Source organism: Schistocerca gregaria, chromosome X, assembly GCF_023897955.1.
Source record: "Schistocerca gregaria isolate iqSchGreg1 chromosome X, iqSchGreg1.2, whole genome shotgun sequence".
Classification (NCBI taxonomy): domain Eukaryota; kingdom Metazoa; phylum Arthropoda; class Insecta; order Orthoptera; family Acrididae; genus Schistocerca; species Schistocerca gregaria.
In genome coordinates this window covers 149,310,864-149,323,674 of record NC_064931.1, presented here as the reverse complement: position 1 = coordinate 149,323,674, position 12,811 = coordinate 149,310,864, and the positions used below count along the sequence as shown (strand labels likewise).

The window sequence follows — 12,811 nt, the reverse complement described above, 5'->3', positions numbered from 1 at the left end:
CCTAATTTTGACTCTGTGTCTTCTCTAAATTTTGGAGGGTCTCATCTCCCATCCACAACGGAGGTGAAGAAATCTACAGCAATAAAAATCAAAGAAGAATATAAATGTCCCGTTTAGACCCTCCTCCTAAGTCCAAATCACAGAAATACTGATAATATTTCTTAGGATTCTACCAGGAATATCAATGCTAAATGTTTCATGTCTGTGCCAATTTGCAGACTACAGACAGATGTGGCAAATGAAACAATTGGCTCGAGTGTCACATGGTATAGTGCCCTTACCATTGTGCACTGCCCCACAACTTGTCCTATGAGCACACCACTAAGTACGACTACCCTAGTCTTCACATGCAAGAAAGGTTGCTTGGTGACTAGTTTCAACATTCATTTTATGTTTTGAGAAATAATGCTTTCATATCATTGATACAGACAATCTTGTACACTACTTTACACACAATATAAATATACATTTCTAATGACTGGGTTGGTAGGTGGATGAACGAAGCAGAGATTTCTGACTGAAGTACTTACTAGTGCGTAAACTATATGCTAAACAAGTTAACTGCAGACTTTGATTAACGAAATAGAAGAGGAGAATGTACAACCATTCATATAATAAATCTGACTTTTTACATAGCACAAACTGTACAATTTCAAAACACTTGCAGTAGTATTTACCTTTTGTTGAAATATCAAAATATGTAGGTCTATTTATCATGACTCCTTCTGGCTGCAAACCAGGGCCCGATGCTGTCACTTTGGTTGGATCTCCAGCATGACCCTCAACAAGCACATTGTAAGGCGATTTCGGTATTTCTCGTCCCGCAAATTTAACAGAAACTTTATGGTTACCTTCAACTTTTGGAATGTACGAGACACTGTAGGTGAGATTACGATCATTGTTGAATCTAATATCAACCTGCAAATTTTGAAAATCAGATTTGTACATGAACTATATCATAAATGAGTGATAAAATGTAATTATTCTCTAGAAACATTAACTATGAGAGTCAGAACAATTTTTAAATGCATGATTTTGTAAATTTAGCACAAAATAAGGCTATCACCAGTTAACAGTTAATATCCCTTTGAGCTAGTAATGTTAGCCTCCATAAAAATAAGTACCAAAGCAAAAATGAAAGACTCAAATTTAAAATTAAAAAAAAATCACAGGGCCGAGCGAAAAACCGTTAACGTAAGGCGAAAAAAAATCAATGTCACGTGAAAAAAAAAAAAACGAATCTCACACAATAAAGTTAGAACAATGTGGTAAAAGCAACGACACGTGCGTGGGAAAATGTCGAAATTAGCGTGTAGAAAAGTCGCGAAGGGGGACAGAAAAAACAGGATACGAGAAAAATAACACACAGGGACAATGAAATAAACATTAACGACAAATTTTATCGGCAGTATTTCTACAGAAAAAACATATTACATATCATTAGTGGAAAATGTGTACTCACTGGCTCTCTGTTGCCTTTCGGGTCTTCTACCGTAACTTCTACTTTCCCTTTTCCTGCTGAGAAGGTCTCAACAGTGAAATTTGCTGGTGCGCCTACTACTGGTCCCATGGGCTCTATACCAGGCCCATAAGCCCGGACCCTGTGAAACAATTTTTAACATTTTCTTTCATTTGCTGTAAAATACAATTTTTCAGCAATCTTTATAAACTTAAGTACATCAATATTTCTTATAAATTAACATAAGCGAGGTTATATTACAGCTAAATTTTCTTACATATGTGGAGCAAAAAGAATTTCGACTTCCATCTTGCCTCATCCATGTGCAACTGAACCACCAACGTCCTCTGAAGTATTTTGTACCCACAATTCCTTGAAAGTTTAAAATTTTGTCACAGATGTTAACATCACTGGAGCACTTAGAGGGAAAGATTAAATCTATATCGAATGTGAACCATTCTGTAACAAAGCTGACTGGAATTTAATACATACCCGTGTCTCTAAATCAGTCCCAATGTGCATTTTCTATAAATATGACAACAGGATATGCAACTAAATATGATATGAAATACAACCCAGAGTGTGTCTAGGGTATCAGTTATGATGGCGCGCGGAGGGGGGGGGGGGGGGGGGGGGGAGGCGGAGCACTCAATTTCGCAGCTAGGGCAGGGATGTAGCAATCAAACTAAGATATTTTATAGCATAAAATATCAAAATTACTGAAAATGTGTTTACTGAGCACCAAACAAACTAATTCTACCAGTTCATAACAGGTACCTAATGTAGTTACCAGGGTGAGATATACAGGGTTGTTAGAAACAGTTTGAAACGTTTTTAAGGGTGTTGTAAGGTTGGTTGTGATGAGAAATAATTGTTAAGAAAAAAAAATTAGATACTTTCCGCCGTTTCATATATAATTAACATTGAAGCTAGTCAATCAGTCCGTCGCGCGCGCAAATTCAAGCAGCCCGCCAATTAGTGTCAGTTGTCCCCACAGCTTAGATGATGGCGCACGAGACAGCGCAGCCTGTGGCGCGGGTTCCCTCCTTACTTCTGTCCTATGTACAGATTTTATATCGTCCTCTAGTTTGGTTTTAATAAACGTATGGAAGTTTTTTTTTTTTTCTTAACAGTTCTCAGCACAACCTACCCTGCAACACCCTTACAAGTTTTTCACACTGTTTCTGACCACATATTATTTTGCTACCGTGTAGGTACACGACATACTACAAAATACTTTCCATATTCCCACAGTATTTGTCATTGGCTATTAAAAGTACGCAAAAAAAACTCCACAAATCGTAGGTACAACGCTCATGAGTCTGTCTAGAGCCCAGTCATCTGGAATTATCAGTTATAACGATAAAAGCGGCGAACGGCCAAATAATTTTTAGATATTACGAAAAATAGCTCCAGCTGATACGTTTGTCTGGTGGAGTAGACTTGCTAGTCGCAACTTTTTATGGGGGAGGAGGCGGCAGAGGTACTTCCTTGGTCCTCGCCGAGTTGGCGTTCTTTTTTTATTTATTATGGCCTTCGATATGATCCACTCAACCAGCTTCTGGTATATGACATGCTACAAAACATGGTAACCCATATTTTAGTAAATAAAAGAATCTACCTTTATACACAATGAGTAGTTTCTTAACAGCATAGGCCATCAACATTTCATTTCTCTTGAGGAACCTGTTGTGTGTGAGCAGTGGTAGTAATGAGCCATTTTCGTACTTCTCTGCTCAACAAAAGTTCGGAATACTATTGTAAAATGTAGTCTACAATATTACAGGTCTCACTGACCTAGACACTTCATGCATTATCCAGTTAGAGCCCATATACTGGGTGGTGTTTACTACAGGGCTGCATTTTGACCAATTCACAGTCATGTAAACATACCGCTGCCACAGCGGCACACTGCGAGCAACCCAGTGTCGACAACAGCTTCATTCAGTTTGTATTCAGAACTGCAGTAAAGTGCCATGTAGAGGCATACAACACGGTGAGAGCCATGATAGTGTGTATGACCTGCCAAACGTAGAGAGACTGAGATGTTGCCAGTCAGTTATGTGGCACTCAGAGTGGTGTGTGTAAGGTCTGCTGAAAGTACTGTTAGATAGAAAATGTGAATAATAGACGTCGCAGTGGTCATCCTATTATGGAAAAATCGATGCAGGATCGTGTCCTCCAATGGTCAGCTTGCAGGTGCCCAACATCAGTTGCCAGAAATTTTGGAAATGACTTAACCCAGGCAACAGGGATTCGTATCTCAGACCAGACAGTGCATAGAAGTGGACCACTGCAGAATAGAGTAATGTCGTGTTTGCTGACAAGACCAGAATTGGTTTACAACCAGACACTAGACATGTTAAGGTGTGGACAAGGTGTAGACAACACCAGGAACGCCATTATATTCAGGAAGTCCATCAATTTACAGGTGGAAATGTAATATTCTGGGTGGCAATAATGATGGCAAGGCAGACCTCTCTAATTCCCATCTATGGTAATTTAACAGGTGCTCAATACCTCTGAGAAGTCCTACAAATGATTTTAAGGCCCTACAGATGTGAAGTTTTAGACAGTTATATTCTACTCTATGAAAATCTGAGACCCCATTGTGCTCTGGCAGTGTCTCGATATCTTCTAAGGTGCAACATCAGTTGACTGCATTGACCAGAACAGTCCGCACAGATAAATGCAATTGAGAATGCATGGGACCTGTTTAAGGTGGCCACTGCACAATGTCCAAATCCACTTGACAATCTTTAAGACCTCACTGAAGCTGCAATTCAGTAGTGGGCTCTCATACCCCAAGACAGACTTCATGGTCTCACCCACAGTGTGCCTCACCAAGTGGAAGAACTCACCATGTGCAGGGAGGACATACTACTGAAGACATAATCAGCACCACTGTTTTTGTTTTCAAAATGTACACTTGGAGTGGGCCTGCTTTGTTTTGTCAAGATTTTTTGTAACTAACCCAAATCATTCTTGTTTTCAGAAGAAATTATGTTTATTTTGATAATAAGGTACTGTACAAATCTTGGTGTGTGTTCTGTAAGAAGTCACTGTAGTAAACTATGATATTCCAAACTTTTGATGAGTGTATTTACTTTTTGCTGCTTAAGTGACCAATATCATTTATTAATAATGTTAATTTAGTAGCTTTTATTTGTTTAAATTTCCAGAAACTAAATGCATTTTCACTGTGTCCAATAAAGTCACAGCTTCTGTTTATTTTTTCCATACGGGATAGCAGTCTTGAGTGTCTGGTTTATTGCTTTGGTGTATGTACATACGGCATTTTGTGAGAGAATTTACTACTGTTAGAAATTAGCAGTATACAGTTTTCTAGAGTACAAGCTGCCTACCAGATGAGCCTCATTCATTGTAGATGGGTGTCTCATGCCATAGTTCGTGTAAACCTAATGTGCCAAGTTAGTTGCTCGCATTTCACCTCATAACTCTAGATAAAGATAGATTTTCTCTCCTGCCTCTTCTCCCCCCCCCCCTTCCCCTTCACCAGATGATACAGCTGAAGTCTGTGCAAACTTTGCATACGAAGTTTGCACCGATGGGAAAACCACATGGCTTTATACAGCCACTGCAAAGTGTTTTAGAACACTAAGCATATTAAGGAGGCCGAGGGCTAGTGCCCAGGTCTGCAACTACAGTATTTCACAGTGCAAATCATAAAGACCCCTTTAGATTGAAGTGAATGTCCAACAGTGAACAAGAATTCCCTCTGGTGTAATCGCTAGGTGTGCACATAAGCGTGTTTTGCATTTTCAGTTGTTTGCTACTGGTCCACTGTTGGTCGGTTTTTCAGCTAACCATCCAAGGATGTTTGTGTCCTCTCCACTGTGGCACCAGGAGTACCAAAAGCTTTCGTCTGCTTTCATTATCCTTCATTCATCCAGAAAATCTCTGGAGACTGTGGGATGTAATCTGTGCACGAGTGCACACCAGCCCCCTCCCTGCCTGCCTCCTTCCATCCCCTTCCCCAACAAGTTACATATAACATCCAAATATATTTTGATTAGTACACTAAATTAATTCTATTTGATCTTTCTGTAGCAGCACTAGCAGTTTTTGCATTTTATTGCTTTAAGCCTGTTGCACTTCACATGGTCTAAAAATTCTGCCAGCAGTGATATAATAATAATGCCACTTAGGAATTTATAAAACGGTGAAAATTATGGTAGAGCATTGTACATTTGTATAACGCTATTTGTATAACACTATTTGCAGTGGAGGTTTTACAGGCTGTTTTCCTTACTGACTGGACATGGGGTTCTTGTTTTTGCCTGGTGTCATGTTCATGTACATCAAAGTTTTTATTTTTCTCTTTTAAAGTCTCCCACATAATTACTTGTTTCTAGAATAAAAATGCAGATGAGTGGGAGGATCAAAGACTTCTGAAAGAGAGGCCTGCAGGAATCTGCCTTGCATGGTGTGGGGGGAGGGGGCAAGAAGATTACTGAGCTGTCAGTTGTGGCACCCCAGAATGTAACCCAGTACTATAACATGCTTTGAAACTGGGCGAAGTACGCAATCTGAGCAATATGGAAGCTTGCTTTCTGTATATGTAAACATAGAACGTAGCATACTTTTTTCAGTGTCACATTGTTTTTTGCTACGTGTGTGCCATTTAAAGTTGGGTTGAAGTGATATAATAAAAAAAAATAGTTTCTAATGAGAGAGTGATTCCTCTGGCATTTATTGTAACATAAACTTAAAACAGTTGTTTTAGATGTATTTATTATTAGCTTATTTCTTCCAAATGAGTCATTTAGCTCGTCTGTAGCTTCCTTTATGTTTATCGTTCTGCTGGAGTTTTCCTTGTAAGAATGATGGTAGTGTCTGCTGCAAACAAGGTATTTTTTGTGATTCAGTGCTTAGATCTATGTCATTACCAATTTATTATATGAGGAAAAGCATTTTAATGCCATACTTTTGGAGCTTTTTCTTAGGACATTGTGGCCAAAGACATCAAACATTTTGCTTGCATTTAAGAAAATACCAGCAACATTTTGTTTTTTGCCCAATGTTCCTAGAGCATATTTTTAAAACATTTAGTAACACTAGTCAAGGATTTATTTTTTGGAAAACCATGCTGAGCATTGGGGATGGTTTTGTTCTTGTCCAGGAATATCATTAAGCTGTTACACATGAATCTTTCAGCAAGTTTGGCAAAAACTAATAATGTAGTGACTGGTCTACATTTTTCCAAATTTGCCTTTTCACCTTTTTTATGAATAGCAATCACACTGGTGTCAAATCAAAGACAATCAGGAAAGTTTCCTGTCATGAAGGGTGCATTGATAATCTCTGCAAGGGGTTTTGCAGGTTTGTTGTTATTGATACGAGTTATGCGAGTTATGGGGTGATCCGAAGAGAATGAAATTTTGGTGATAGGGGAATATAGATATCATACATACTTCTGGAAAGTCAACGTGGGGGCATCGGAAAGTCTATAAATTCATTAGATGCTCGCATCAAGAGAGTACGTAAGACCAAGCTTCGTACTTCTTTTTATTAAAAAGGAAAAGGAGAGTAAGTTGTTTTTGAAAGTTAACAATCATCTTTCGAGCAGATTAACATCAAAAATATAAGAAAGACGTTTAATTATATGGTTGATGCAGCAGTGAAACGTTGGAGATTTTTTTTGTAAAATAAAAGTGGTTTATCCTGGCTCATGCTGTCCATACTCTAACAAAGTCTGTAGAAAATTTTATCAAGTACTCTATGTAACAAGTCGTACGTCCATGTCAGTCATATTTTATTGACATTATTTCCTTACACATACTTTAAGAAAATCCTTGAAGTGCTTTGCATACGTCACAGCACACTTCAGAAACTATCTGACATAAAGCAGCTATTGAAATGGGAAACAATCACTACTCCGATTTCAAGAGTCTAAACCAGATGGGTTTTACACCAGTTTCTTGTTCTGTCATTTCATGTCCTGAAGGTCAGGCATGTGCTATGAACCACAGCAAGGCATTCAGGTGGCAGGGTACAAGAGAAATGCGTTATATATTTGATATTGAAATACTAGTAGTTAACTGCCGAAACCTTTGCAACAACTCTCAGATCCTGAGGAAGCATTCATCCTAACATAATACTAGAAAACAGTAGGGACATTTTCAACAAAATATGGAATGTTTATAAAAGATAATGTGGGCAGCAGCAAAGTCCTCCCTGCTGTAAAAAGACCCATTCGTATAGACAATGCAATTAAATTTCTAGGGGCAATTGGCAGAACTGTGTCGACCCAGTCAGTATGCAACCATCTCTTATCAATTTAGCCTCTAGGTGTCCTTCACAAACAATAGTATGACCCTCTCCTCGCAGCAGTGCTAAGGAAGGAAGGCAAGGAAATACATGGAATGATACTTTCCTATTACGTCAGCTTCTCTTAGCCAATGGGTGTAGGATTTGTCCAATGCCTCATTATCCTCACAGAAGTGTTTGGAGGTGACTGGGGACCAGTGCACTCATTGGGCATGCATCCCACAGGGTGAGCAGGGGAGAGGATCAGTCATGTTTTGGGCCACTGCCATATATGGATGTTGGATGCTTTTCGCCACTATCATGGAGAATTGGAGAGCTGTGCAGTATCTGTTGACCAGTCCTACAATCAACATATTTGTGATGGATTCATCTTTCAAGATATAATGCACAAGCACAACTCAGCCGCCTTGTGAACAGCCTCGGTCAAGTTCAGGAATTAAAGACATATGGTATATGTTGATATGTGCCCCAGTGAGTGTGTGAAATTAAATGAGCCCCACAGTGTGTTATTGCTGAAACTCCCCTCACACTGGATGACATCAGGTGAAATGCCAATTACAAGTGAGATGAACTTGAGCAGTAACATATGTATCACCTTGTGGATAGCATGAGGAGGATCCAAGCATGTTACATGTGAAGAAACATGTTATTAAATGTCATCCACCAGTAGATTTATATTTTAAAGATGTTCACAGACATATCTTCTAACAAAAGCTTTATTTTGGTTATGGGTGTATTTACTAACTAACCTAACCAGTCTCAGGACTGAAGACCACAGCAGCAACAACAACAACGTTATTTTTTTAGCTTCATAAGGCTTATTCTTCCATATCCTGCACACCTTGACTAAACCTGCACACGTTCACAGATATGTAGGTGGAGGAAACATTGTTTTGAACAGTTTTCGTAAACAGTTCATCAAATAGGGTCATTAGGACTCCCCAATCCTTCCCCCACCCTCCTTCCACTCTTCACCTCTCCCCCCCCCCCTTCCTTCCCTAACAATTCATTCATTTTCAGGAAGTAAATAACAACTTTGATTTTCTGTGCTGTGTGCTGAGCAGCAGCTCTCTTCAAAAATTTATAAACAAACAAAGTGCGGAATAAGTTAGTATAAGGTTATAAAAATAGTAGTAAACTTGTGTAGCCTGTTCTACTGTTCTATTATTTAAATGTCTAATGAAATGTAACGAACATAAGAAATCAGACTCGCACAAGACAAATGAAAGAATAAGATGTATTGGAATGATTTTTGTGATAATGCAGTGTATCTGCTAAGGAAACAACAAGATACTAGTGTGATCTTGCAAGTAGGTCTAGCAGCAGATGTATAAGTAATACAGATACGTGCGGGCAGGATCAGAACAGATGGATGCAGGCCACACAAAAATGCAACAGAGGTGCTGAGGAACCTTAAATGGGTATTTTTGAAATGAAAGTGATGTTATCACAAGACCTTGTTAAGTAAATTTAAAGAAAAGGTATGTCAGGTAGACTGTGCAACAATTTTACTGTCTCACCCATACAACTTGCTTAGGGGTAATGAGAGTAAGTTAGGAGAGATTGGAGTGTATGCAGAGGCATATCAGTACACTTTTATCCCTATGCCAAATGGAAGAAAGGAAGCTTAGAGTTTAATGCCCTGAAGATGCAAAAGGTCATTAGAGACAGTGTACTAGTTTGGATAGGTCAAGGAAGAGGAAGGAAATCCGCACTGTGCTTTTCAAGAGAATGACCAAGGGAATTACATTAACTTACAAGAGACTGTAGAAAATCTAAATCAGTATGACCAGATGTAGGTAGCAATACATTTGTAAATAAAGAAAAGACACAAAAAAATTGAAAGACAGTTTTTTTAAGCAAGACTAAGATGCAACTGTTGGAATGCAATTTTGCAACAACAATGACAATATATAATTATACACAGCAAATCATACAGCCTTTTGCTAGTCAAAGTCAGTCAAAGTCAGTCAAAACCGACAGGCAAATCAGGTAGAAAAACAAGTGACACCCAACACTACATGACTGAAATGCTCATTAATGAGATAAATTTTTGCAATTAACACGGAACCATTTTCTTAAAATGGAAACCCACACTTTACTGATAAATGAAAAACTGATCAGGGTCTCAGAATTGATTTATGACCTCACACAGTTACTAATATAAAGACAGATTTACCAAAATAATAATATATAGCTATATTTTTTACAGTAGACTATAAGACATTGAAATCAAGAAATGCTGTTGCCTTTAATGAGTCTAAGATGTCAAAGATCATGGAAAGCAACCCTCCAAGTAAACCAGAACATACAGTGAATAGTACATGTGATTTACATATGCAGCTACAATAATGTCGTGTTGGGGCAGGATTTGGTTTGTAGTAATATTTTATCAGCATGTTTCTTTGTACATGATTTTCTGGTTTCAATTGTAGCTCACTCTCCAGGAAGTTTTGCAGCAAATAACACAAATAAATGTGTGAAATAATTACAAACATTACTTGGCTGTGACTCATACCTGATGCCTTATCTTTCGTGGACCATGTTCTTAAGCTATTAAGGCACACTCCACAGCTTGCCTCCGAGTTTCCAATTAACACTACTCTCTTCTACATTGGGAACATCAGGCATTCTCCAGCAATCATATGTTGTTGGATTAGAATTCTTGGAGTTTTGAAATGCTGTAATAAGTCTGCTCAAGAGGGGAGTTGGAGCAGGGTGTGTACAGCTCTTAAAATGATATGCTAATGATCTTTATAGTTTGCAGTTTGCTTGTGGAGTAAATCAGTAACTGTAACCTTTATTCATAAATTAAACAAACAATTAAATCTACTCTTGCTGATGCTGTTCCTGGACAATTTTTTCTCTCTCTTTTCCTTTCTTTCTCTCTGGTACCAAAAGAAAGGAAATTTCATTCTGCAGTCTGCAGGCTCAGTTTTAAACTGTACATGCATTCTTCATCTCCTTTTGATGAGTCAGACTTTCTTTCCCATCTTTGTGTTTGCAAATGACAGATGTAAATGTAACTACCCACCTTATAGTTGAGGCACAAGCAGTTCACAGATACACAAACAAACTTGATCCCTTAAGTAAGCTTAATTACAGTATTCTTCCTCAATTCTGTCAGTGTTATTTTTATTTTGTGTACATTTGCTTCATTTAAATTGTTCAGAGAGAGACTAAAACTATCATTTTAAAAATAATTTGGCTGAAAGTCACTTCAAATGAGAAACTCAGTCACTGTTGAGGATGTCAAGAAAATGTTATACTAGTATATGTAAGAGAAGTTACACATCATGTCGATTGTTTTAATTGGCATTTGTCAAATATGATAGATTATTTTTAACTTTTACAGAAATTCTCCTCTTAAAAAAAAATGTTCTGTTACTCATGCAAACATCAAGTTCAAATGTAAGTACAACAAGACATCAAAGCAAAACATGCATGTGTAAAAGCAATGGACAATGTTTAAATCTGACATTTCAGAGCTGTCAATGCTGGAGAGCACAACCTAAGATAAGAAACAATTTAATTTGAGTCACATGTACCAGGTTTATCTATAGAATCTGAGGATAACATTCATTTACTGGTATTACTTTAGTTTTCTTAATTTCCTGAAGTGAAACTAGTTTAATGAACAACTCTTGACAACCTACGATACTTATGGCATATAAAATCATGGTAGCATTTATCTTTTGGCTTTGTCTCTTTTCTAAATAGTCAAAATACTTCATATTGTGCATTGACAAACCTCAGTGTCAATCATCGGTCATTACCTTAACAATTTTATCATAGTGGCAATGTCAAACTTTCCAAATTTGGGAAATTTCGTCATATAATTGTGTCAGTATTGTGAACAGTAGCTTTAATCAGAAATCATTATATCTTCATTGTGTTCCATTAAGATTCCAATGGCAACCAGAATTTAATCATTAAATCAGGAAGTCTTTTGGCTTGAGTTTCTCCTGTTATCGGCCAAAAATTGTGTACATTTTTGAAGATGCTCAAAAAGAATTAAATGTATGTAAGGTTTGCAGTGAAGCTTCAGCTGAAACTCAGTAAAGATTTGTAACTACACTCTTATCTGTCTACATGAGTTATAAGCTGCAGTGGAACACACTTTAAGAAATGTCTTAGTGAAATGAGGCACTGCCAATGAAAGTCCCATTTTATTGTTTATTTTTCCATTTTCCAGCAAAGGCCTTAGGCACAAGAACAATTAATTAGTCTTTTCCAACAATATTTTAAAGACATAGTATTTGCTCTCATATTTAGCACCATCTTAACAGAGTAAAAGATCCCAGCTTGCATTAGCAAAGCATTAAAAAATTAAGATAACACATCTGTATGATGCAGATGTAGTGTCTACTCTGTACTGCACATATCCAAAGTAACATTTATGCTCAGCACTTTAACTGTTCCAAGTGATATCTTCTTCATACAGGGACTTACAATGGTGATGAAATTGAAAATCTCTCGTTTGTATTGTCCTGCAGAGCATTTTAGAAATCACATTCACTGGTTTTACACACAGAGCTTTGCACTTTAGCTTAAAAAGCTACAGCTATGTTGAAATCTCTCTATACCAATATATTACCAATTCGATATGAAACGTGTGGCTGTATAATCAGATTTAGTTTTCATTTTCCGTTGTGTGTTCACTGACGCATCATTTCACATGCAGCAGTCCTGTGCCCAGTGGTGTAATGGTGTATCACGTAGTATTCACTCCGTGTAGTGAGGTTCAGCAAGAATTATTAAATCAGCAGACTATAATTGGTCCACAAAATTCCTCACAGGTAATGTAAATAAGTTACTTTTTTTCAACAGACTTGTTGTTTATTTATAATATTAAAATTGTTAGATAAAAATCTGGTAAATCAATAACACACAAATGTAAGTGAACTATGATCTATTTGCTAAGCTACACACTTCTGATGCCCAACTTACCGAGGAGGAGGAATGCTGCATCAGCACAACAAAGAAAACAATCAATGAGATAGCAAGAATGAATTAATCATAAATAAGAATTTGAGAACGAGTCTCCATACTTTCAATATA

At 37.5% G+C, this 12,811-nt stretch overlaps 1 protein-coding gene across 4 annotated transcripts in view; it reads right to left on the bottom strand.

The window, feature by feature from the left end:
• LOC126298936 (filamin-A) overlaps positions 1 to 12,811 on the bottom strand; it is a 496,221-nt gene that overhangs the window by 267,072 nt on the left and 216,338 nt on the right. For 2 of the 4 annotated variants that reach the window (XM_049990533.1, XM_049990535.1), the window contains exons 6-8: positions 12,701 to 12,715; positions 1,463 to 1,601; positions 678 to 918 (exon numbers count right to left, since the gene is read on the bottom strand). In XM_049990533.1, the coding sequence (XP_049846490.1) occupies positions 678 to 918; positions 1,463 to 1,601; positions 12,701 to 12,715 (395 nt within the window). The remainder of the gene's footprint in view (positions 1 to 677; positions 919 to 1,462; positions 1,602 to 12,700; positions 12,716 to 12,811) is intronic. The other 2 variants (XM_049990534.1, XM_049990536.1) reach the window with 1 other exon arrangement.